The 22221-nt window shown below is 56.3% G+C and overlaps 10 protein-coding genes across 10 annotated transcripts; 6 read left to right on the forward strand and 4 right to left on the reverse strand.

The window, feature by feature from the left end:
• Positions 1 to 27: 27 nt before the first annotated feature.
• Positions 28 to 1290, reverse strand: DL89DRAFT_292506 (uncharacterized protein; the record flags this gene model as incomplete). Its single annotated transcript, XM_040890317.1, has 2 exons — positions 28 to 1135; positions 1166 to 1290. The coding sequence occupies 2 exons, from the start codon at positions 1288 to 1290 to the stop codon at positions 28 to 30; spliced, it is 1233 nt and encodes a 410-aa protein (XP_040744524.1).
• Positions 1291 to 1876: 586 nt separating this feature from the next.
• On the forward strand, positions 1877 to 2197 carry DL89DRAFT_205747 (single-strand binding protein; the record flags this gene model as incomplete). Its single annotated transcript, XM_040884074.1, has 1 exon — positions 1877 to 2197. A coding segment is annotated over one exon (321 nt), but the record flags the coding sequence as incomplete, so codon positions are not given.
• Positions 2198 to 2308: 111 nt separating this feature from the next.
• Positions 2309 to 3056, reverse strand: DL89DRAFT_292508 (hydroxyacylglutathione hydrolase; the record flags this gene model as incomplete). Its single annotated transcript, XM_040890318.1, has 2 exons — positions 2309 to 2362; positions 2400 to 3056. 2 exons carry the CDS (start codon positions 3054 to 3056, stop codon positions 2309 to 2311), a joined length of 711 nt encoding a protein of 236 aa, XP_040744526.1.
• A 307-nt stretch (positions 3057 to 3363) lies between these two features.
• Positions 3364 to 4263, reverse strand: DL89DRAFT_143505 (uncharacterized protein). Its single transcript, XM_040883471.1, has one exon. It carries the CDS (start codon positions 4060 to 4062, stop codon positions 3598 to 3600), a length of 465 nt encoding a protein of 154 aa, XP_040744527.1. The 5' UTR covers positions 4063 to 4263; the 3' UTR covers positions 3364 to 3597.
• Positions 4264 to 6358: 2095 nt separating this feature from the next.
• On the forward strand, positions 6359 to 8703 carry DL89DRAFT_274751 (uncharacterized protein; the record flags this gene model as incomplete). The annotated part of the gene is made up of 7 exons (XM_040889234.1): positions 6359 to 6460; positions 6496 to 6656; positions 6746 to 6869; positions 6904 to 7047; positions 7085 to 7499; positions 7622 to 8105; positions 8145 to 8703. 7 exons carry the CDS (start codon positions 6359 to 6361, stop codon positions 8701 to 8703), a joined length of 1989 nt encoding a protein of 662 aa, XP_040744528.1.
• Positions 8704 to 8738: 35 nt separating this feature from the next.
• DL89DRAFT_267049 (proliferating cell nuclear antigen-like protein) lies at positions 8739 to 9716 on the reverse strand. Its single transcript, XM_040887340.1, has one exon. It carries the CDS (start codon positions 9588 to 9590, stop codon positions 8802 to 8804), a length of 789 nt encoding a protein of 262 aa, XP_040744529.1. The 5' UTR covers positions 9591 to 9716; the 3' UTR covers positions 8739 to 8801.
• A 1171-nt stretch (positions 9717 to 10887) lies between these two features.
• DL89DRAFT_292511 (uncharacterized protein) lies at positions 10888 to 14698 on the forward strand (the record flags this gene model as incomplete). Its single annotated transcript, XM_040890319.1, has 9 exons — positions 10888 to 12320; positions 12367 to 12385; positions 12476 to 12730; positions 12765 to 13015; positions 13108 to 13186; positions 13231 to 13761; positions 13787 to 14018; positions 14075 to 14168; positions 14194 to 14698. The coding sequence occupies 9 exons, from the start codon at positions 10888 to 10890 to the stop codon at positions 14696 to 14698; spliced, it is 3399 nt and encodes a 1132-aa protein (XP_040744530.1).
• A 753-nt stretch (positions 14699 to 15451) lies between these two features.
• On the forward strand, positions 15452 to 18251 carry DL89DRAFT_292512 (clathrin adaptor, mu subunit; the record flags this gene model as incomplete). Its single annotated transcript, XM_040890320.1, has 8 exons — positions 15452 to 15484; positions 15525 to 15699; positions 16277 to 16805; positions 16838 to 17132; positions 17163 to 17188; positions 17277 to 17505; positions 17960 to 18148; positions 18180 to 18251. The coding sequence occupies 8 exons, from the start codon at positions 15452 to 15454 to the stop codon at positions 18249 to 18251; spliced, it is 1548 nt and encodes a 515-aa protein (XP_040744531.1).
• An 85-nt stretch (positions 18252 to 18336) lies between these two features.
• On the forward strand, positions 18337 to 20545 carry DL89DRAFT_267051 (WD40 repeat-like protein). Its single transcript, XM_040887341.1, has 8 exons — positions 18337 to 18559; positions 18653 to 18766; positions 18798 to 18989; positions 19021 to 19743; positions 19778 to 20083; positions 20115 to 20178; positions 20222 to 20447; positions 20479 to 20545. Exons 1-8 carry the CDS (start codon positions 18497 to 18499, stop codon positions 20522 to 20524), a joined length of 1734 nt encoding a protein of 577 aa, XP_040744532.1. The 5' UTR covers positions 18337 to 18496; the 3' UTR covers positions 20525 to 20545.
• Positions 20546 to 20696: 151 nt separating this feature from the next.
• DL89DRAFT_143770 (uncharacterized protein) lies at positions 20697 to 21819 on the forward strand. The gene has a single exon (XM_040883476.1). It carries the CDS (start codon positions 20793 to 20795, stop codon positions 21627 to 21629), a length of 837 nt encoding a protein of 278 aa, XP_040744533.1. The 5' UTR covers positions 20697 to 20792; the 3' UTR covers positions 21630 to 21819.
• Positions 21820 to 22221: the final 402 nt, after the last annotated feature.

Raw genomic sequence — 22221 nt, forward strand, 5'->3', positions numbered from 1 at the left:
ATACAATGGCTTTGTTACATGCCTAGGCTATGGCGAGCAACCGTCGTCCATACGTCCAGAAGACCGTTTGTAAATGTAGCTCATGTGCTTGCGGTAATCCTCATACAGTTCCTCGCTCTCCATGCCAACGGGCGGACTGCCAGTGCGCTGCAGTCTTGGATTTCCAGCCCTGGGCCGCTGCTTGCCTCTGCCGCCTCTGCCGCCTCTGCCGCCTCTGCCGCGCGAACTAGAAGCACTGAATTTCGTAGGTGGCCGGATTGGCTCTCTGATGCCTTCTGCCATTGCCCCCAGCCCTTCACCCTGCTTCCAGCCCATCTTGGAAAGCATCTTGAACCCAATATTGTCGCTTCCTATGGCACGGCTCATGCTGGCTGGCGGTGCTCGTGAAGGCATAGCTGGTATGCTATAGTCACTGTCTGACCCAGAGCCACGATCGCTGCTAGCACCCGATGTGCTGTTGAATTCAGACTCTGACGACGAGCTGCCACTTGAGGATTCCGATCCAGACTGGCTCCGGCGGGTCTCCTTGCGCATGGCTTTTTCCTGTCGTCTCTTCCATCTCTTGCGCTCAGCGCTGCCCTTGCGACGGTCCCAGAGCAGCCCCTCGACCACACCGTGCTCCCATCCCTCACGATCCATATCCACATCGCCGGCAATGCGGTCTTTGACCTCTCCCTCGTCGTAGATGTGCTGAATCCCTTTATCAAAATGTGCCAGCGCCATCTCCATGTCTTCAGCTGTATCAGGCTGCCTTAGCTTGTCAGTGTACGTCGAGAGACCGGGAACTATTGATTCAAGGAACCCGCTATCCTCCAGCTGGTTGACATGTAGCGGCTCGTAGGGTGAGTGGGACTCATCCATAGCTGCCAGCATAATGCTGGCTGGCAAGTCGTGATACCGCTTAGTCGCCCTCGGCTTCTCCTCCTTTTTCGCTGGCTCATGGTCCTGCTGCAGTGGCCATGCTTGGGGCAGCATGGGTGGCCTAGGCGCTGGTAATGGAGGCATTCCAGGCGGAACAGGCGGCGATGGTCGCATCACCATTGATGGCGGCCCTGGCGGCCTGAATCCTGGAGGCAGTGGTGGGACTGGCGCCCGGCAAGCACCGCTATTCGCCTGGCTACGAATCTGGCTGACTCTCCACAGAAAGAGCGGATGTAGAGGGGACCGTGGATGCAGGAACCCGTAGTTTTGCATACCTGCAGAGATATCCTCCGGCGCGTCCGTACCAGCCGGTCGCGACGCGTACTCTGTGGCTATCCGCTCCAGTGTCTGCTGTTCGTCAGCAGACATGTGTGGCATCGGTGGTGGCCGTGGTAGACCAGGTGGAGGAAACGGCAGTGGCGGCCGAAGCAGCTGTGGGTGCATTGCAGGCATTGGCGGTATACCAGGAGGCAATGGTGGCCTGAATGGCGGTCCCCTTCCATTGAATGCACCAGGCGGTCTGAATGGTGGGCCCTGGGGCTGTTGGCGCTCGCGCTGGTTTGGTGGCTGCATTTGAAAGAGCGCGTCAAAAAAAAAAAAAAAAAAAGGTGACAGTAGGGGTGCGAAAAAAGACACTTGGATGATCGCTCGATTGGTTGCAAACTTGGCCGGGAAAAATTTTGTGCCTCCACTTCAGCGTCATCACAAAATCGCTGTCTTGCGCTTCTGCTCTGTGTTTGAAAAATATTTATCCACGCTCTTGCTCAATTCACGAATTCACAGAAATGTTCCGTGCTACTCTCGCTCGCTCGTTCAATGTCAAGGTACAAAGTCGCGGCTGTGATACTAGGGGGATGCTGCAGGTTTGGTTGCCTTCAAACAGCTAATGTGTTCATGCACTGTTATTTCCTAGGCCATGGCCGGCTCTGCGCTCCAGCCGCAGGCGCGCGGCATCCGCTACTACATGAACAAGGTCATTCTGATCGGCAACGTCGGTGCTGATCCCCAGGAGACTACGTTTGAGAACGGCAACAAGCTAGCGTCGTTCCCGCTGGCGACCTCTCGGCGGTACAAGGACAAGGAAGGCAACCTCCTCGAGCACACCTCGTGGCACCGGATCCGCTTCACTGGCAATAATGCTGACAAGGTGATGCGCGTGGTGAAGAAGAGCGCGCTGGTGCAGCTTGAGGGATCGATCCGCTACGACACATACACAAACAAGGACAATGTCGAGGTCAACTCGACCACCATCAGCGGCGATAACTTCAAGATCCTGACTCTTCCCCAAGCGTCCCGATGGTGGCGAGGCCAAGGAGTCGGAGGAGTAATCGTGGCAAGAGCACTCTTTTTCAGAGAATCGAAGAATATACTAGTAGCATATGTGCGGTCAGAACCGGTCCTTGAGCCTGCGGATAGCACCAAGGACCTTGACGGGGTCAGTCTCCCCCGTGACTGCCTGCAGCGCAGGGCTGGTCCACGCGCATGAACGGGTTGGTAGCCAGCTCCTCGGCAATGGTGCTGGGCATCGTGCACTCAAGCTGCTCACACTTGAGCGCCTTGGCCTTGAGAGCCTCGTTGTCGCCATCGACCGAGAGCGCAAACTTGAGGTTGCTACGGGTGTACTCGTGTCCCGCATATACCTTGGTATCCTTGGGCAAAGCGGCCAGCTTGACATTCAGCGATTCGTGCATATCCGCTGGAGAGCCCTCAAACAGCCTGCCACAGCCGCCAACAAACAGGGTGTCACCAGTGAACACGATGCGGTCGTCGCTGCCTTCGATGTAGTAGCAGATGCTGCTGGTCGTGTGTCCAAGCGTCTTTAGGCTGCGCACCTTAAGACTGCCCAGCGTGAATGTGTCACCGTCTTTGAGCTCACGGGTCATGTTCGGAATGCGGCTCTCACCACCATAGACCTCGAGGTTCGGCACCGTGTTGAAGATCTTGGTGTTGCCAGCCGAGTGGTCAGGGTGGTGGTGCGTGGTCAGAATGGCGGCAAAGTCCAGCTTGGTCGACTCGACCACCGGTAGAACCTTCTCAGGCTCGACTGGATCGACGGCATACACCTTCTTGGCGGTTTCGTCGACGAGGACGTAGGCGTAGTTATCTGAGAGACAGGGGACAGGGATAACCTTCATTTTGAGTGGCCTTGCGGTGTGAAACAATGATTTGCGGACAAGTGGGTGTGCTGATGCCGATGCCGATGCTGATGCTGATGGCGTAGTCTTGAGAGCATCGAGTATGCGATGTATATATAGAAAAGTGGAAAGAAGACCGCGGGCGGTGAAATATCTGCTGACAAAGCAGCCAAGCGGCGAATATCTGCTACGAGAAGAAGGTATGGTGGCAAGGAATCAGTATTATGGCGTGTCGGCGTCAAAAATCGGAGCTGATTATCCCCTACTCCGTGTGATTTCGATCATGGATTTTAGCGAAAACAATAGGGTTTTGTTAGCGACCGCTTCATATTTCTCTAGTTTTAACTTATTTTTTTCATTTTGGCAATGTCAACAAGGCGACTTAGCATTTACCCAAATCCACAGAGCTTCGAGGACGGCCTGTATGAGCTGCAGCGGAACGTGTCGGCGCTGTCGGACAACATGAAGCAGCTGGACAGCATCAACGACAGTCTGCTCAGTTTCAACAGGAACTTTTCGGTGTTCCTGCAGGGCTTGCGCCTCAACAGCGAGTGCATGGAGTTCCCAGAGGCACCGAACACGGACTCGTACGCGCTTCCTGGAGCGGCCAGCCACACCACCGCCGGAGCCCATGCATCCAGAACCCATCCCTCTGCTGTCCCCACCAGCCGAAGCCCAGAAGCCACACACTGGCGCTGGCATCCCAAGCGGCGTTAAACCAGGCGCTCAGCAACAAAAGAAACGCGTTGTTATCAAGGCACACAGCCGCAGACCTGTGCTGCAAACGCGCCGTATCATCGACAGGCTGCCAATCCGGTACCAGAGCGACCCGTACCGTAGCACGATTGAGCAGATCTTGAAGGAGCTGGACCTGAACCGGCAGGGCATGTACGTGCACGAGATAGTCAAGGCTGTTGGAGGTGGGCTTGTGCGGAGCAAGTGCTTGGACTACCTGAATGCGCTGGTGCGCACAGAGTTTGTGAGCCGGGTCAACAAGAAAGGGCATTTGTTTTTGCTGGACCCTGCAAAGTTCCCAACCAAGCAATAAACATCAGTGCTCCATTTTTTTTTTCGTGGGCATGCAAACAAACACCATAGGAACGGCAGACACAGCCACATGCAGCGCGCTGTAGCATTGGGGTGGTGCTTGGGAGTTGCAGCGAGGTGAAGTATGCCATCTGACTGGGAGGCTGTGTCTTTTCGCCATCACTAAAAGGCAGAAATGATAGTCGCCATATCGGAGACCTACTGCCTTTTGCAAGGAACGTTTTCTGCGAGGAATACATGGTGCCCATGCTTATTTTCTCGGCTGGCGGGCAGGGCTAGCAATGGCTAGCAATAGTTAGCAATGGAGGAGCGTGTCTGCTGCTCTGCCATCTGGAGGATATCCCAGCCGGTCGTGCTGGCAGATGCGGCTTGTTTTTTGTTTACCCAGTGCAGCCGCCTCTCCCCTCATAGTGTCCGGTATATGGCAGCATTGGCACTTTTGGACTATAGCAAGCCGGCAGTTGTTAGGCCTTTGTTGCCAGAATAGAGGAGGCACGAAATATTGGCCGTGTTTGTATTTGGACTTTCCCTCGACGCAGCAGCAGTAGAGGAGGGGTGGCCAATTCCAGGCGCTTTGATCATTGTGCTATCCATTTTTGTTTTGGTCCAAGCAGCCGATGGCCATACTTGAAAACACACACAAAATACTCGACAGTAGTGGAAAGCACAGCTTCATTCTTTAGGGAGGGTGGGGACGAGCAAAAATTCCTGGGCTACTTAATTCACCACCGTTCACACGCGGCAGGCGTGAGGCTGGCTCAGGCCGGATACATGCTCTGGGAGCAGCAGGCGATGGAAATGCGCTTGCCGAACATGGATAAAGCGTCTGGGGGCAAGAGGGAGCAGGTCAAGAAGCCAAATTCCCGGAGAGCAGCTTCACCGTTCTTTATACATTTTTCTCTTTTTCTACCAGTGCTACCAGCCGTCCTTCTAGTATTCGCTTTGTGTATTCCTACTCATTATCCAGCACAGCTCGCCACCATCCGCCAGCTCGCCTCCCTTATATACAGCCTAATATCCCAGTCTCGTCCAACATGGATGCCCAAATGCCCAACAGCACGCAATGGCCAGCCTCTGCGTCGTTTGTGGCGGGTGACACTCGCAGCATCCCTGCTGGCTTTGCAGCGGCAACGGCAGCAACATCGACACACACGCTGCCTCGCCATGGAGCCGCGGCATCCCAGAGCCACGAAATGCTGGACGGCACAAAGTACATCCGCGCATACATCCAAGGAGCCCAGCGAGGGCACTGCATTCAACGCCGACGATGCAAGCAATGAGAAGCCGGCGCATGAGACGATCGAGGAGCTTGAGACCACACGCACGCGGCGCATCTGGACGTTCATGACCTGGTCCTTGACGTGGTGGATCCCGTCGCCGTTCCTGAGCTTGTGCGGCCGCATGAAGCGCCCCGACGTGCGTATGGCGTGGCGCGAGAAGGTAGCAATTTGCCTGATTATTTTCTTCATCTGGTGCGTCCTGCTGTTTGTCATTATCGGCCTGGGTCTGATTCTGTGCCCTAGGGAGCACGTGTGGACACTCGAGGACGTCGCAGGCCACAACTCGGACAAGGATGCGTATATTGCGCTGCGTGGCCGAGTGTACGACATCACACAATACCTGAATCAGAAACATGGCGTGTCGTCGTTTGTGGCGTCCAAGGATCTCATGGTTATGTTTGCGGGTCAGGACGTCAACGCCTCTTTCCCCATTGCTATCCGGACTGCCTGCCCTTCGCTGGTCTCCCAAAAAGCCGACCCGCGGTTCTCCATGTACCTGACCGATGCCGACCCAACCGCCTTGCAGACTTTCCCGTACACGCACAAGGTTGGGACGCTGCCATCGTCGGCCGAGCTGAGCGACCAGTCGTTTTTTGCAAAGTACGTGATCCCGACGCTCAACCTGTTCAAAAAGGGCGACGTTGTGTGGAGCTACGACTGGGTCAAGGACATGCACAAGGAGCAGGGCAAGTACTGGCGCTGTCATCAACAAGGAGGTGTTCAACCTGGAGGACTACTTTGCCACAATCAATGCTCCAGGCAACACCGGCAAGGAGTGGCGCTTCCTGGACAACCGCATCGAGAACCTCTTTGACGACAAGGGCGCTGGCGACACCGACATTACTGGCACCGTGGGACCGCGTTCTGTGGCCAACCGCTGACTCCAAGCAGGCCAACTACCAGTGCATGAAGAACCTGTTCTACGTCGGCAAGGTTGACGACAGGCACTCGGTGCGGTGCCTGTTCTCCAACTATATGCTGCTCGCATTTGCATGTGTGCTCATGATGATGGTGCTCGTGAAATTCCTCACCGCACTGCAGTTTGGCACCAAAAACCGTCCGATTCCGCCGACACAAGTTTGTCATCTGCCAGGTTCCCTGCTACACCTGAGGATGAGGCTAGCTTGGAGAAGACCATTAATTCGTTGGCAGGGCTCGATTACGAAGACAAGCACAAGCTCATTTTCATCATCTGCGACGGCAACATTGTCGGTTCGGGGAATGACCGGCCCACTCCGCGTATTGTGCTGGATATCCTCGGAGTCGATCCAGAGTACGACCCGCCTGGCCGCGACTATCTGGCCTATTGCTGAGGGTTCGCGCCGCCACAACATTGGCAAGGTGTACTCTGGTCTCTACGAGTTTCGAGGGACATGTCGTGCCGTTCATGGTTGTAGCCAAAGTCGGTACGCCGGAGGAGAGCGATCGCTCTGGGAACCGAGGCAAGCGCGATTCGCAGATTGTGCTAATGTCGTACTTCCAGAAGGTCCACTTTGATCCTGCCGATGGCGCCGCTCGAGCTCGAGATGTACCACCAGATGCGCCATATCATTGGCATGGACCCGCGCGAATTCGAGTATATTTTGCAGGTCGATGCCGATACCGAAGTCATGCCAGACTCGCTGTCGCGCCTCATTGCTGCTTGCTCGTCAGACCAGCGCATCGTTGGAATTTGCGGCGAAACCATGCTGGGCAATCGAGAATCAAAGCTGGACCACCATGATGCAGGTGTACGAGTACTTCATCTCGCACCACATGGCCAAGGCGTTCGAGTCGCTGTTTGGATCAGTCACCTGTCTGCCAGGCTGCTTCTGTATGTACCGACTGCGCAGTGCCGACGACAAGCCGCTGCTGATCGCAAAGCCTGTTGTTGAGGCATACTCGGAGCTGCATGTCGACACGCTGCACAAGAAGAACCTGCTGTCGCTCGGCGAGGATCGGTACCTGACAACGCTGATGATGAAGCATTTCCCGAACTTCAAGCTCAAGTTTATCCAGGATGCCAAGTGCAAGACTATTGCTCCCGAAAAGTGGGCCATCCTGATGTCACAGCGTCGTCGCTGGATCAACTCAACCATCCACAACCTTGCTGAGCTCATGTTCCTGCCGGACATGTGTGGATTCTGCTGCTTCTCAATGCGCTTTGTCGTGTTCCTCGATCTGTTTCGGCTACCCTGACCATGCCGACCACGCTGCTTTACTTTGGATATCTGATCTATATCGCCGTGACGGGCATAGCTGATGTCGGCTACATCTCGCTGATTCTCATCGGTGCTATCTACGGCGTGCAGTCAATCATATTCATCATGCGCCGTGAGTGGCAGCATGTCGGCTGGATGATCATATACCTGATGGCCTATCCGCTGTGGTCGTTCGTCCTGCCTGTGTACTCGTTCTGGCATATGGATGACTTCTCGTGGGGTAACACGCGCGTGGTGGTTGGCGATGGCAAGCGCCAGCTGATTGTGACTGACGACAAACCTTTCGATCCAGCATCGATCCCGCACCGCCGCTGGGCTGAGTATGAGCAGGAACTGGCAGCCGCTGGTGTTCTGAATGCACCGCCGCCCAACATGAACCCGAATGCTGGCTCGCACAAGGATGATGAGCGCATGTCATCGTACAGTCAGCAATCCGGGATGATAATGAACCGGGTCGGAAGCATGTACGGTGGCTACAATGCGGCTCCATCCGTCGTTGGCAGCAATGTCATGTCGAATCCGTATGCGCTGTCGCGGTCAGGTACACCAACTGCCATGAGACCAGGCGTGCCAGACCAGCGCTATTTGGCTGCTGTGACAAGCCCGATGGGCCCGTATGCGCCGTATGCGACAGTCAATATGCAGGGTGCCGGCACAATCGCGTCGCACGAGGCATTGGCCATGTATAGCACTGTGAATGGCATGGGCGCGGTGGGCAGGTCCATATCGCCAGCTTCTGGACTGGTTCGGCCGATGACCATTGCGTCGTCCACCTCGCTGCACCACGACCTACAGACAGCGGTTGCGTCACAGGAGTACATGTCGGCTGCCATCAACATGGGCGGCAATACACCTGGCAATCAGACAGTGCAGCACCAGCAGCAGCCGCTGCGCCCAATGTCGACATTCACGACTGGCGCCGCTACCGAGCAAGGCGCTGGCCCGTCTGACGAGCAGCTTGCTGAGGCTGTGCGTCGCATATTGGCCGAGTCGGACCTGTCAACCATGACCAAGAAGCGGATCCGTGCGCAGTTAGCGCAGGAGTTCAACATGGACTTGACTGCTCGCAAGGACTTCATCAGCAACGTTGTTGACCGGATGCTGACAGGAACTCTCTAAACACGTCATCATATACTACACCTCTCATCATTTCATTGTGTTTCGAAAACACCCATTACATTTATTTTGTTCTTCAACACACCTCCAAATGAAAGCACTTACTCCTCGTCGTCGATCTGGGGAGCCAGGTAGAAGCGGATGTGGCCAATCTCCGAGATCTTGAACTCGAACATGACAGGGACATCCTCGGTCATGTGGATGCTGACGCGGTCGGTGAGCGGCGCAGCCTTGGCAAAGCTCGACAGGAACTTCAAGGCAAGCGAGTGGCTGACAGGCTCGTTGATCTCAATCGACGTGGCCAGGGCGCTGTCGCCATCGACCGACTTTTGGTGCTTGAGCAGAATGCTCCCCTTGCCGGCGTCACCCGCCGACGAGAACTTGACGCCCTGCTTGGTGGCATCGATGGAGACAGCCTCGCCAACGCTGCTGAGATCGCGGATGATGCGCGAGAACTCGGACGAGCTCATGTCAATAATCGCCTGGTAGTCCATATCGGGGATGTCGACGCTGTCGGCGTCAATGTCCATCAGCTTGAGCGAGAACTCGCTGACGCGCTCGCTGTTTGCGCTCTCGAACGAAAAGTTCAGCTGGTCGGCACCAGAGTCGTCGTTAGCGAAAATCCGCATCTCATCGTCGTTGCCAGCGCACTTGAGCAGCTTGCTCAGCGAGTTGAGGTTCACGCCCAGCGTCAGCGCCCGGTCGCAGCGGTACGACTTGAAACCGTCGTCGCGCAGCAGCAGGTTGCACAGCGCAATGTGCGAGCTGTCCATCGCCTGCAGGCTGATGCCGGCCTCGGAGAAGTCAATGTTGGTCTCAGAGATGAGCTCCTTGAGCGCCTCAACGATCTTCTTGAAGATGGAGGCCTGGGCGAGAACTGCTTCGATCATGGTTGTAGAGTGTTGGCAAAAAGGCGATTTCGAGGGATTCTGCGCTAATTACAAAAAAGAGTGAGAAAAAAGTGCTGGGAGGATTCTGTGTCAAGAGGAGAGAAAGAAAGCGGGACAGGCGTTTCGTCCTGCTGCGCGTACAGCGGGCCCCTTTTAAAATCAGCGCCTGCCAAAAACTTTTTTTCCAAGCCCACAAGCAGCACGCAGCAAGTACCGACGCGTGCCGACGCGTTCATGCACCGACGCGAGCCAAAACGTGATTGGTAGATTACATTTATTGATTTGATCACCTGGACTGGAATCTGATTTCTGGCTCACGTGTCATAGGGCACTTTGCCAGCAGAAACTATGCTGTGGTCTTTGCTATGGCAGCCCTTGCCTCACTGCAGCATACCTGGCAAGTCTTCCATCTAGGGAGTTCAGTACACGGGTTCTACTCAGCGTACTATCTGCGTCGCTAGTGTGATAGTGCCGGCGATATTTTTAGATGTTACACATGTTTTCTGCTTTTTTAAGCACAATTTTGCATGACCAAACAAAACCGTGATCAGACATGGGCGATGGGGAGCAGGCGAGCCCGCTGAGCTGGGAGAGAGTGACAGTTGCGGCGGAATGGACTGCCGCTCAGAACCTTTGACAATCCTCTGTTTGAACAAGATGTGTGCGTGTAGAGTGGACCGCGTATGCATGTCGAAGCTTCCATATACAAAGACTCGGCGTCCAGATGACAGGCCTGCGAGCAATAATCGCCGACCCCAAGGCGCTCGACATGGCCACCAGCTTTCTATTTTTTTTTTTTGAGCTCTACCGCAGGGCTTATTCCCTGTGGGGGCCAAAAGCGAGGGCAGCACTAGGATGCGGCCGCCAGGCTTCTTCATTTCGCCCCACAGAAAAGGGGTGGGTTCGCCAGCCGCTTTTCGTGGTGCTTTCTCTCCGAGAGTGTGTTCATTGTACGACGCAATTCAGGCTCGGACCCACTGTCGCCAATAGTGCGTTTGGTTGGCCTCTGTAGTACCGCGCGCCTCCATGAGCCCAAAAATAGCCTTCTGGTGGGCAGATTCGGGCAAGAGAAGCCAGGGGACAAATGCATGGCGGATTTTGGCTCTCGTTGTCTCTACGCTACATCCCTCGGTTCTTCTTCCTCTCCGCTCAGTGTTTTGTTTTTGGTTGCCACCATTTCTTTTATTTTCGTTATTCACATCCTCTTGCCTCGTACTATCTTTGGCACAGGCTACGTAGGCCTACCTCATTTGTGTTTCAGCATCCATACCATCACCATCTACTACCTAGTGGCGTGATGGACAAACAAAGCTCGCATTTGTACACGCCCCGCGCAGAGCAGGTCCCTCAGGGAAGCGAGGATGACTTTGCCGGTGGCAGCAACGACGGCCAGTTTTCCCGTGGCGTCGGATTCACCTACACGGGTCGGCAAATGGGCGGCGCTGGACCCACCAACGACTCGGCCAGTGCTGCTGGCGACAAGGGCCGGCGCAGCACATTCCTCAGCGGGCTCCGTCACAGCCTGCCTGGCGGCGGCGGAAACCATGGCGACGGTGAGAAGGAGGCGCCGATGGATACATACGAGGCACGTGAGAAGCCCGGGCAGGAGAAGGGCGGCACAGGAGGCGAGGGCAATATGGCGATTGGCAGTCACGAACACGTCGAGGACCTGGCAGTAACCAAGTCACGGCGGTGCTGGGTGTTTTTGACATGGATGCTGACGTTCTGGATGCCGTCGCCGCTGCTGACGTGGTGTGGCCGCATGAAGCGCCAGGATGTGCGTATGGCATGGCGTGAGAAGCTGGCCATCTGCGTGATCATTGTCATCCTGTGGTTTGCCCTTTTGTTCCTCATTATCGGCCTGGGTCTGATTCTGTGCCCCAAGGAGAATGTATGGACGCTCGACGACATTGCTGGCTACAACACCGAGGACAAGGCGTATGTCGCGCTGCGTGGCTCCACCTACGACATCACCGACTGGATGAAGCAGCCCCATGGCACCACTGCCAACAAGGCCAGAAAGGATCTCATCCTGGAGTTCTATGCAGGCAATGACGTCAATGCCTCATTCCCGATCCCTGTCCGCGTCGCATGCCCCCAGTTCCTCAGCGCGGAGGATGACCCCAACTACACCCGGTACTACCCCGTTGATGGCGCCTCGGATAATACCGACACCACTGGCCAGTATATGTTCAAGCACAAGTACCAGGGGGATCCGACATCTGATGAGCTGAAGGACCCCAACTTCTTTGCAAAGTATGCGCTGCCAGCGCTGAAAAAGTTCAAGAAGGGCGGTGTGGTGTGGAAGTTTGACTGGATTAACAGCATGTACAAGGACCAAGGAAAATACTGGCGCGTCATCAACAAGGAGGTGTTCAATATGCAGCCGTACTTTGACCCCATCATCAACGGCGCGTTCAACACCAACAACAAGTACAACCTTCTCGATTCGAAGCTCGAGGCAATCATGAACCAGGACGGCTATGGCTCTGCTGACATCACCAAGAGCTGGGACGCGCTGACCTGGAATCCAGCGACGCGCGAAGCCAACTACAACTGCATGAAGAACTTGTTCTACGTCGGCAGGGTCGACGACAGACAGAGCGTGCGCTGTCATTTTGCCAACTACATGCTGCTTGCCTTTGCCGCCCTGCTGATGGTGGTTGTCCTAGCAAAGTTTTTGGCTGCGCTGCAGTTTGGCAACAAGAAGCGCCCGATCCCGCCGCACAAGTTTCGTTGTCTGCCAGGTTCCTTGCTATACCGAGGACGAAGACAGTCTGTCCAAGACCATCCAAGTCCCTGGCCGGACTCGAGTACGAAGACAACCACAAGCTGCTGCTTGGTTATCTGCGATGGCAACATTGTCGGCTCCTGGTAACGAAAAGTCGACCCCGCGCATTGTGCTGGATATCCTCGGAGTCGACCCAGAGTACGATCCCCCAGGCCGCGACTACCTGGCCATTGCTGAGGGCTCGCGCCGCCACAACATCTGTAAGGTGTACTCTGGTCTCTACGAGTTCGAGGGACATGTCGTGCCGTTCATGGTTGTAGTCAAGGTTGGCACCCCGGATGAGACAAGCAGATCGGGTAATCGTGGTAAGCGTGATTCTCAGCTGGTCGCCATGTCGTTCTTCAACAAGGTGCATTTCGACCTGCCGATGACGCCGCTTCGAGCTCGAGATGTACCACCAGATGCGCCATATCATCGGTGTCCCACCACAGAACTTTGAGTACCTGTTGCAGGTCGATGCCGATACCGAGGTCATGCCGGACTCGCTCACTCGTCTGGTCTCTGCGTGTTCGTCAGACCAGCGTATCGCCGGTATTTGCGGTGAGACAATGCTGGGCAATGAGTCCAAGAGCTGGACCACCATGATGCAGGTGTATGAGTACTTCATCTCGCACCACATGGCCAAGGCGTTCGAGTCGACTGTTTGGATCAGTCACCTGTCTGCCAGGCTGCTTCTGTCTGTACCGCCTGCGTAATCCTGCTGGAAAGCCGCTGCTGATCGCGAAGCCAGTGCCTTGAGGCATACTCGGAGCTGCACGTCGACTACGCTGCACAAGAAGAACCTGCTGTCACTCGGCGAGGATCGGTACCTGACAACGCTGATGATGAAGAACTTCCCCGAACTTCAAGCTCAAGTTTATCCAGGATGCCAAGTGCAAGACTATTGCTCCCGAGAAATGGGGTGTTTTGATGTCGCAGCGTCGTCGCTGGATCAACTCGACTGTACACAATCTGGCTGAGCTGCTGTTCCTGCCCAACCTCTGCGGTTTCTGCTGCTTCTCGATGCGCTTCGTCGTGTTCCTCGATCTGTTTGGTACCCTGACCATGCCGACCACGCTTGGGTACTTTATCTACTTGATCTACGCTGCTGCTACAAATACTGCCGACGTCGGTTACATCTCTCTGTACCTCATTGCCGCCATCTACGGCGTGCAGATGGTGATTTTCGTTCTGCGCCGCGAGTGGCAGCATATTGGCTGGATGATCATCTACTTGCTGGCCTTCCCGCTGTGGTCGTGTGTCCTTCCCATCTACTCGTTCTGGCATATGGATGACTTCTCGTGGGGTAACACGCGCGTGGTGGTCGGCGATGGCAAGCGCAAGATCATCATCAATGACGATAAGCCATTTGACCCTAAATCGATTCCACAGCGCCGTTGGGTCGAGTACGAGGGTGAGCTGGCAGCCTGCTGGTGTCCTGAACGCGCCGCCGCCCAACATGAACCCGAACGCCGGATCCAGCAAGGAAGATGACCGCGGCACCATGTACAGCCGCCAATCTGGTCCTAATGGCAGCCAGGTCGGTTACCAGATGCCACCAGCGATGTCGATGCCCCGTGTGGGCACGCCGACCACCATGTATGGCGGCGGCCCAGGCTCTGTCGTGATGGGTGGTCCGGGCTCTGTCATGATGGGCGGTCCCTGGCTCTGTGGTCCAGTGGTGGTGATCCTCGTCTAACCCTGTCGACACCAGTTGCGCTGCAGCAGCAACAGCAGCAGTACAGCATGCGGGCTAACAGCCCGACTGAAATGATCATGATGCAGCCTATGGATACTAACTCGATGATGTCGCGCACCCCGTCGTACTACCAGAACCTCGCAGGCTGGCATCTACAACACGTACACGTCCTACGGAAACACATCACCGACACCGTCATCGTCTGGCCTGCTGCCCAACACTGGCGCGGTGCGTCCCATCTCAGGCATGTCCAGCGGCAGTTTCTTCAACCAGCAGCCAATGCAGCAGCAGCAGCAGCAGCAGAGCATGCCGCCTGCTGCGGCCGGCCATCCAGAACACACCAAATCGTTCTACAGCACTTCCTCGGCGGGCGGCCCGGCGAGCGCATTTGCTCCTATGGTCGCCTCGAGCCAGGCAATGATGAGCGGCGGCACACCGGGCATGATGATGAGCGGGCTTTTGCCGACTGATGACCAGCTGGTCGAGAGCATCCGCCGCATTCTGGCAAACTCGGATCTCAATGCTGTAACCAAGAAGAGCGTGCGCACGCAGCTCTCAGCCGAGTACGGTGTGGATCTCAGCCCGCGCAAGGACTTTATAGGCGACGCTATCGAGCTTATCCTCGCTGGCCAGCTGTAGGCACCACCCACCTTCCTTCCTTATCACCTTAATCGCATTTCTCAATGGAATATTTCTGCTCTTGAGCCAAGGGCTGCTGCCTGCTTTGCAGCCCAAAGCTAATTTCACATGCATCGTCCTTTGACCCAGCATTGGCGACCCAGTAACTGCTTTTTCCATTCTGGCTGGCTGGCCCAATCCTGTCCCGTGCGGTCTGGGACCACCACCGCCTGCCAGCGGGCTATTTCCAAGATCCATCCCGCTAGGACGCATATCCCCATTCACGTGCGCGTGCATCCAAGCTCCACCCCTCGCACATCGCTTTCCACACATCCAAAAACGGGCACTAGAAGCGACAAGGCCGCCGGTTTCCTCATATGGAGCATGTCCAGTGCACAAACCACATGAGCCTGCGTCAAGCAGCTAGAACGCGGGACGATCACCGCAGAGAGTGCGCCTGCCAGGACATGCCGCCAGGCTGCTCTTTTTAGAACAAATCAAATGTGACAGGACTTGGGACCGCTGGCGGCATATGAATTGTCCTGGAATGGCGACGATGCCGGTGTCTATCCCTCGTGAAAGGCCTGACTCTCCATCCTTTGCATGTCGCACGAATTTTGGACGCCCTTCCCCGCTGTGCGTATGTGCTTACACCAGAATCTCCTCCTGAGGGGGCGATGGAGAGGGCTCAGCATATAAAGATGCCCGGAATGCTGTCTCCGCCGTTGCTCAATCATCGCTCTACACCGCACCATTTTTTTCTAAGCTACAGCCATGTCCATCTTCGGTACTCTCTCGAACCATCGCGTCCATCGCCACCTCGCCCAACTACGACATCGACTGGAAGGACCCGAAGACCAAGGATGCTGCGGTTCGCCACTGGACCGATGTCAAGGCCAAGGCCGATCCGGCCCTGCCCCTCGCCGGTCTGCGCCTGACTGCTGAGCAGAAGGCCAAGCTGGACGAGCTGCTCAAGGGTGCCAGCGTGTTCCCCGACGAGCCCACCGAGGAGCTGCTCCTGGGTCCTGCCGGACGCCATCCCGCCTGCCAGCCTCAACCGGATCTGCGGCTCCGTCATCCACCAGTGCCTGACCGAGCACAAGCACTAAGTTGCTTTATTTAGAAACCTTCTGAACGTGTAGTTTTTATCTTTCAAATATACCCCTCTTCAATTGTCGTCGGACAGCCAGAGTGCTTCACGCTTGTTTATTCCAGCAAAAGCTCCGGTGCACTGGTGCATCTGGGATTGCTGCGACTTTGCCCTGCTGGTGCACGGCGATGCCGCTCGAGGATTATTTCCGGTTGATTGCGGATTTAGCGCCATGGGAAGCCCGCCACCAAGCCGGCCGTGCGGCTGTCTCCTTCGCTTTCTGCCTCTTGCACTGGCTGCTTCTTTTTCTACAGCTTTATAGAGTACATTTCTTTCCAATGACAGTGGATTCTCTGTTTATTCTTAATAATGCCGGGTAAGCAGACGTTGAAATGCAATGGCCAACGGGAGCGCATCTACAACTTTCGCCACTTAAACCAAAACTGCCTCCTGCTTTAGAGCTCCGCTAATTCAGAAGCATTGGTGCGACGACCTGGCGATTCGGCGAGCGTCCCTAGTGGTGGTTCCCGCATTCACACGCTACCTGCACTCTGTTCCATCGTTCAGCGACGCCGAGCCTGTGTGGAGCTCACCACTGGACATGGTCTGTATTCACATTCAGCGCGGCGAGCTGATCTACCTCGGAGTCGTATCCCATGAGGCGCCGCCGCTGGAAGTGCTCGAATTGCTCGAGGGCATATCGCAGGCGCTGTCAGAGTACATCGGGAATTTGTCGGAGCTGACGGTGAAGGAAAACTTTGCAACAGTATACCAGGTGCTTAGCGAGATGGTGGACAGCGGCAGCGTGGTGACCACAGACATGTCGGTGCTGCGTGGCCTTGTGCCGGTGCCCAATATGGTGAACCGGATGATCGAGAACGTGTCGGGAATCGGGATCCGATCCGAAGTGAAGCCCGACATCAACACATCGTCGATTCCGTGGCGGTCGCAGGGGATCAGGCACTCGTCCAACGAGTTTTTTGTCGATATTGTGGAGAAGATCGATGCCATCGTGGACAGCAGCGGGTCTGTGGTGGCGTATGATGTGTCGGGCGATCATCTCGTGCAAGTCCCGGACTGTCAGGCATGCCGGAGCTGCTGATGGTGATGAACCGGCCCGAGATCATGGACGACGTCTCATTCCACCCATGCGTGAGGCTGGCCAAGTGGGAGTCCGAGCGTACGATCGCGTATGTGCCGCCTGACGGACAGTTCAAGCTTGGCTCGTTCCATGTCGGCATGGGTGCGTCGCCAGGATCACTGCCAGTGTACGTCCACGCCAGCTGCACTACACAGGGCGCCAACCAGCACACGATTGAGATCTCGGCAGAGGCAGGTCAGTGTGGTGGCAAGAGCGTCGAAAAGGTGCATGTAAGGGTGCCGCTCCCCTTGCAGGCATACAACACCCGTGTCCAGTGCAAGTCCGGCACATATACTGTAGATAATATCAGGCAGCCGCTTGTCAACTGGAATCTGAAGGCATTGAAAGGCCGGCGATCGAAGTGCTAGGCTGGTGATCCAGTACTCGACAAGGCCAGGCGGCGATGCGGCGACTAATGGCGGCGGCGCGAGCACGCCGTCGTCTATCACCGAGCCTACTGCATCGGCGGTGTTTGTTGACTTTGAGATTGCTGGGTTCTCGGCATCGTCACTCAAGGTCGACTCGCTGAAGATGTTACGGGAAGCGTACAAGATCTTCAAGGGCGTGCGGTACGTAACCAAGGCAGGGTCGTACCAGGTTCGGTTTTGAGAAAATGACCGTAGAGGGACTGCAATGGGGTTCAATATGAACAACTAAATTTCTGCAATCGAATATTTCCTGCTACCCATTGTGCCAGAGAGTGTTTTGGTAGCGCCACCCATTTGGCCTGTGCCCGGTGGCCGCTCATTGGAAACTGTCAAGCCTCCCCTCTGCTGTGTTGACACCGATTGTTTCCAACTGCTACAACAAACGGGAGATAGAATGTCGATATAGGGGCTCTTTGCAGTACAGTGCGAGGGTCGCGGTTCAGTCTGTTGCAAAGACAACAGCCTGGGTATAAAGGTCCGGCAGGCCCAGCAGTGCCCCACCTCTTGCTCCAGCAAGCTGCAAACCCCACCCCTTTACCCCTATTATTCATACGCAACCCTCTCATTCCCTCAAGGCTACGATAAAATGAAGTTCATCGCTGTTTCCGCACTTCTGGCTGCAGTCCTCTGCCGCCAACATAGACTTCGACTCGCCCGAGGCGGCCCAGTGTGCCACCAGGCACTGGGGCGAGATCGTCGATATCATCAACCCCAAGATCCCGTCCATGGAGCAGTATCTGCCGTCGGAAAAGATGGAGGAGGTGAAGGGCCTGTTGGACGGCAAGAAGGAGCTGTCGAAGGATCAGGCCTCCGTCGGCGGACTGGCTGAGCCGGGCTGCAAAGGTGATTTCGCCGGTGCTGCTGAACAGATTCGGCGGCGATATCATCTCCAAGTGCCTTGCGGAGCAAAAGTAATCTCCTTTATTTTTGAAAGACACCTTCATAAAATCACCCTGAAACATTACCATACGTGGTTGCAGATCACGTGTAGCCCTGCTCAGGCATTGTCTGTTTGATTCGATCCCTAGCGATTTTTTTGGCTTTGTTTTCGTCACCAGCAAGTGGTTTTGTTCGTTACTCCCTTCAATTTTAATTTCACATCCCAAACATAGCAAATGACAAAGCGACGAGTGACTGCAGCGTCGACAATAGGCGACGACATGAGCATACGGTACCCGCATGCGTTCACCAGTATGAGCATTAGTCCCTACAACCGCGATGTAGTGTTGGCATGGCCGCGCCGGGACTAGCCATTGTCGACCTTGAATTCCCGCTGTCTCCGCCGCGTCACAATACCGATCGACTCGGTGTGGAAGGTAGCCGGTGTGACATGGTGTCCCAGCACACAGCAGCACAGCTGGGTTGGGACGACAGTGAACCAGACGCTGCTGATATACGACCTAGCACACACTAGCAGCACGCCATTCCGCGTCTTAAAATCGCACCCGATGGCGATCACAGGATATTGCCTGGGCGCCTAAGATTCCATCATGGATTGGTACGGCGTCGATAGACCCGATTATCAAGATCTGGGATGTGCGGCAGGACCAGAAGCCCATGTGGTACTACTCGGAGTGGGAGTCGGTGGATTTGTTGGCGTTTAGCAACACGGAGATGACGAAGCTGGCGTCAGTGCATCGCAACAAGATCGCAGTGTGGGATATCCGCAATGGCTCGGCGCCAGGTGCAGACAGTGGACAATGCACATATGGACGACATCACCAGTATCTGCTGGCACCCATGGGAGAGCAACATTCTGCTGACAGGCAGCCAGGACAAGACCGTCAAGAAGCTAAGGCTCGACGGCAGCAGTGTGTCGGAAGTATACACGCACACATTCCCATACGAGGTCATGAACGCAAAATTCACGCCGTTCGGCGAGGGGGTACTGGTCAAGCTCAAGGCGCCTGACAACAACATGCTGCTGGCGCGCGACAACGAGCAGATGGAGATTGTGCACAGGTTTGTCGGCCACACAGACCGCGTGCTGGCATCTGAGTGGCGGTCGCGCGGCGAGATCCGCATGGACGACGGCAGGAAAATCGATACGCGGGAATTCCAGCTAGTGTCGTGGGGCCGCGATGAGGTGCTGCGCATGTGGTCCGTCAACGACAAGACCGTGGAGTCAGTCGGTAGCCACCCGGACCGAGGGGCACGTCAGAGTCTGGGCAATCCAGTCCCTTCGTTCTCGGCCAATTTCCTGGGGCCCGACCAGCTCCTGCACTTGATGGACCAGAAAATACTGCCGCGCGAGCTTCTCCAGGCAGTGGCAAAGAAGGCAGACCTGCGCGGCGCCGCAACGTTCCATGAGTTCATGAGCAAGGAAAATTTGCTCGACTCTCATATGCACAATACAGACAGGTCTGGCAGGCTCGGCACCCAGGCTGCGGCAGCTCAGAGCCAACTTGTGCCTGGATCACGGCCGGCAAAACGCTGACGAGCACAGTAGCGACGACGATGACGATGACTTCGAGACCGGGTATAGAGGCAGCACTTCGGTTGCTTCGTGGCGGGAAGAGGTCTACGCGATCATCAACGAAAAGTACTCACGATCAGGCACAATCGTGAACTCGGATGTATCGGTGGACGCCCGGCGGTGCATCCTTACCATCGGCGTACCATGGCTGACCAGCGACACCCTGCGCGTCAGGCTTGATTTCCCCACATACTACCCGCAAAGCCCGCTGCATGTCGAGATCCAAAAGGCGGGACTCGTCTACGGAAACCGCGACACGATGCAGAACCGGGTCCGTGCAGATTGCCAATACCTGCGCGCAGCTGCGCAAGCCAGCCCTAGAGCAGTGCCTGTACACCCTAGTCTCTCTGTACATTGCGGCAGTGCGTGCGCGCAACTCGCACAACAAACTCTCAATGCTCAAGACCAGAAGACGTAGGCCGTCTGCCATCCCCGCCATCCCCGCTTGTGCCCGACACAGATGGATTTGACGATGCCCAGGGCAGGCTGGCCATGCATGCGGAGATGCCCAGGCACCTCAAGAGCCGCCTGACCCGCCGTAGCCTGAGCCGGGACACCAAGGAGTCGCCGGATATTGGCGCCCGCAGCATTTCGCCCGGACGGCTATCGGACGACAACAACTCTGTGCTGTCTGCGTATGGCGAAGACTATAACGACGCGATACAGCAACCGCGACGACATGGGCGAGTATTCCGATCGACGACGACTATGACCTGCCCGGATTCGACGATGACGACGACTACGGCTCGTTTGACGGCGACATTGGCCTCGACGGCCTGCCAACATCATCCCGGCATGCCAGCAACCGGGACCGCTACGACCAATTCATCCCGTTCCCGCGCCTATGCGGCGGCGTGTTCTCGGGAGCTGGCAAGGCTTGTGTGTTTCTTCTCGTCCATATATCACGCCCGATACGTACCCAGAGCAGAGCGGATTTGGGACCGCTGAGCCCGGCAGACCGTGCCAAGCACCGTGAGGAAATGTCGCAGGAATTGCGGGTGCAGAACAAGCCGCAGAGCATGATGCGGCTGCAGTTCTACCAGAGCCAGGTCCGGTTCGGCATCCAGAGCAGAGGCGCGTATTTGCCCGACGACAGTGAGCAGACAGCACACAATATGAATAGCAGCGGCGGCGGCGGCCTCAACACGGGCATGGATGACTCGGATATGGAGGACCGTGGCGAAGACATGCCACAGTACTTTTTCCGCCCGCAGATCAGCCGGCCCACACACTCGATTCCTGGAAGCATTGCCTCCGAGAGCGCCTTTTTCCGGCCCATCACCGCAGCCTCCACTGGTGGCGCAAATGCACGCAACGACAGCGGCGTTGGAAACATGGTGCTTCTGTGCAATGTGCCGCAGGACCACTCGGCCAGCTTCAAGCTAGCAGGTCTGTTCGTGCTGACCGGTCCCAGCATTGAGTGGGTGTGCCAGCACAATGCGTCGATCGCCAGGCTCAATGGACGGCCCGAGCTGGCGCATGTGTGGGAGCTGATGGGATCCCTGTTGGCTGCCGACAAGGACATCCTGCCATTGCCCGGCCAGCAGCTGTGGGGCGGCCACCCAGCTGTGCAGGCGTGGATCGAGGCTACCATGCGCTCATACGAGCACCGCGGTGACGTGCAGACACTAGCGCTACTGTCGTGTGTGATGAGCATGTCGATTGCCGAGACCAAGCTGCACAAAACTGTAGCTATCGAGTCGCCGCTCCAGTCCAGTCCTCACAGTGAGCCACAGCAGGATCGGCCGCCGTGGATGCGCGAACAGGGCACGCCATTCTCTGCCTTTGGCAAGCGCTGTCAGTGGGGCACTGGTTGACATATCTGAGTCCGGCTCAGGCACTGCCTCGCGCAGCGTGTCGTTCCTGCCTGGCTCATACGAGCATGGCGGCAGTTTGCTGTGCACCCATCCGCCCAATACGACCGACCAGATGGACGGCCCAATGTCGCTTGGGTCGGACGACCAGCTGGTCAACTCTTCTGTACCGTCAGCAGCCATTTACCAGGATGAAGCTGCGCGGGCTCACCATTGACCGCGTCCGGACTGTGCGCGAGGGCCGGGTGTCTGCCGCAGGCCTGGCCCACTTTCTTGCCAGCAGCGTGGCATCGCATCCGTTCTCGCAGCAGTCGCTCTCTGCCCTGTCGTACAGTGCCGGGCTCTCCACCCCACCACTGGCAGCCGCCAACTACCGGTCGCCCTCATTGGACATGGAGCCAGCGTCGACTGATATTATCGAGGAGCTGGACAGTGAGGAGATCAAGCAGCACGAGCGGCTCATGTCTATGGGTATCGACGACCTGTCGGTGGCAAGGCCGCCGGAGCAAAGCGAGCAGAGCGATATTCCAAGTGAGCCAGTGACGGAAAATACACTTGCCATCCATCGCTCCAAAACCACCCAGCCCGAAATCGC

The sequence above is a fragment of the Linderina pennispora genome (genome assembly GCF_002104995.1).
Source record: "Linderina pennispora strain ATCC 12442 chromosome Unknown DL89scaffold_5, whole genome shotgun sequence".
Taxonomy (NCBI): Eukaryota; Fungi; Kickxellomycota; class Kickxellomycetes; order Kickxellales; family Kickxellaceae; genus Linderina; species Linderina pennispora.

Excerpts from the sequence above, each read along its gene's own strand:
- DL89DRAFT_267049 (XM_040887340.1), bottom strand. The coding sequence starts at position 9,590 with ATGATCGAAGCAGTTCTCGCCCAGGCCTCCATCTTCAAGAAGATCGTT.
- DL89DRAFT_267051 (XM_040887341.1), top strand. The coding sequence starts at position 18,497 with ATGAGCATACGGTACCCGCATGCGTTCACCAGTATGAGCATTAGTCCC. Across the intron at positions 18,767-18,797 it reads CTAGCAGCACGCCATTCCGC|GATATTGCCTGGGCGCCTAA; the intron begins GTCTTAAAATCG and ends TGGCGATCACAG. Across the intron at positions 18,990-19,020 it reads TGCATCGCAACAAGATCGCA|GTGCAGACAGTGGACAATGC; the intron begins GTGTGGGATATC and ends GCTCGGCGCCAG.
- DL89DRAFT_143770 (XM_040883476.1), top strand. The coding sequence starts at position 20,793 with ATGTCGCAGGAATTGCGGGTGCAGAACAAGCCGCAGAGCATGATGCGG.
- DL89DRAFT_143505 (XM_040883471.1), bottom strand. The coding sequence starts at position 4,062 with ATGCCCTTTCTTGTTGACCCGGCTCACAAACTCTGTGCGCACCAGCGC.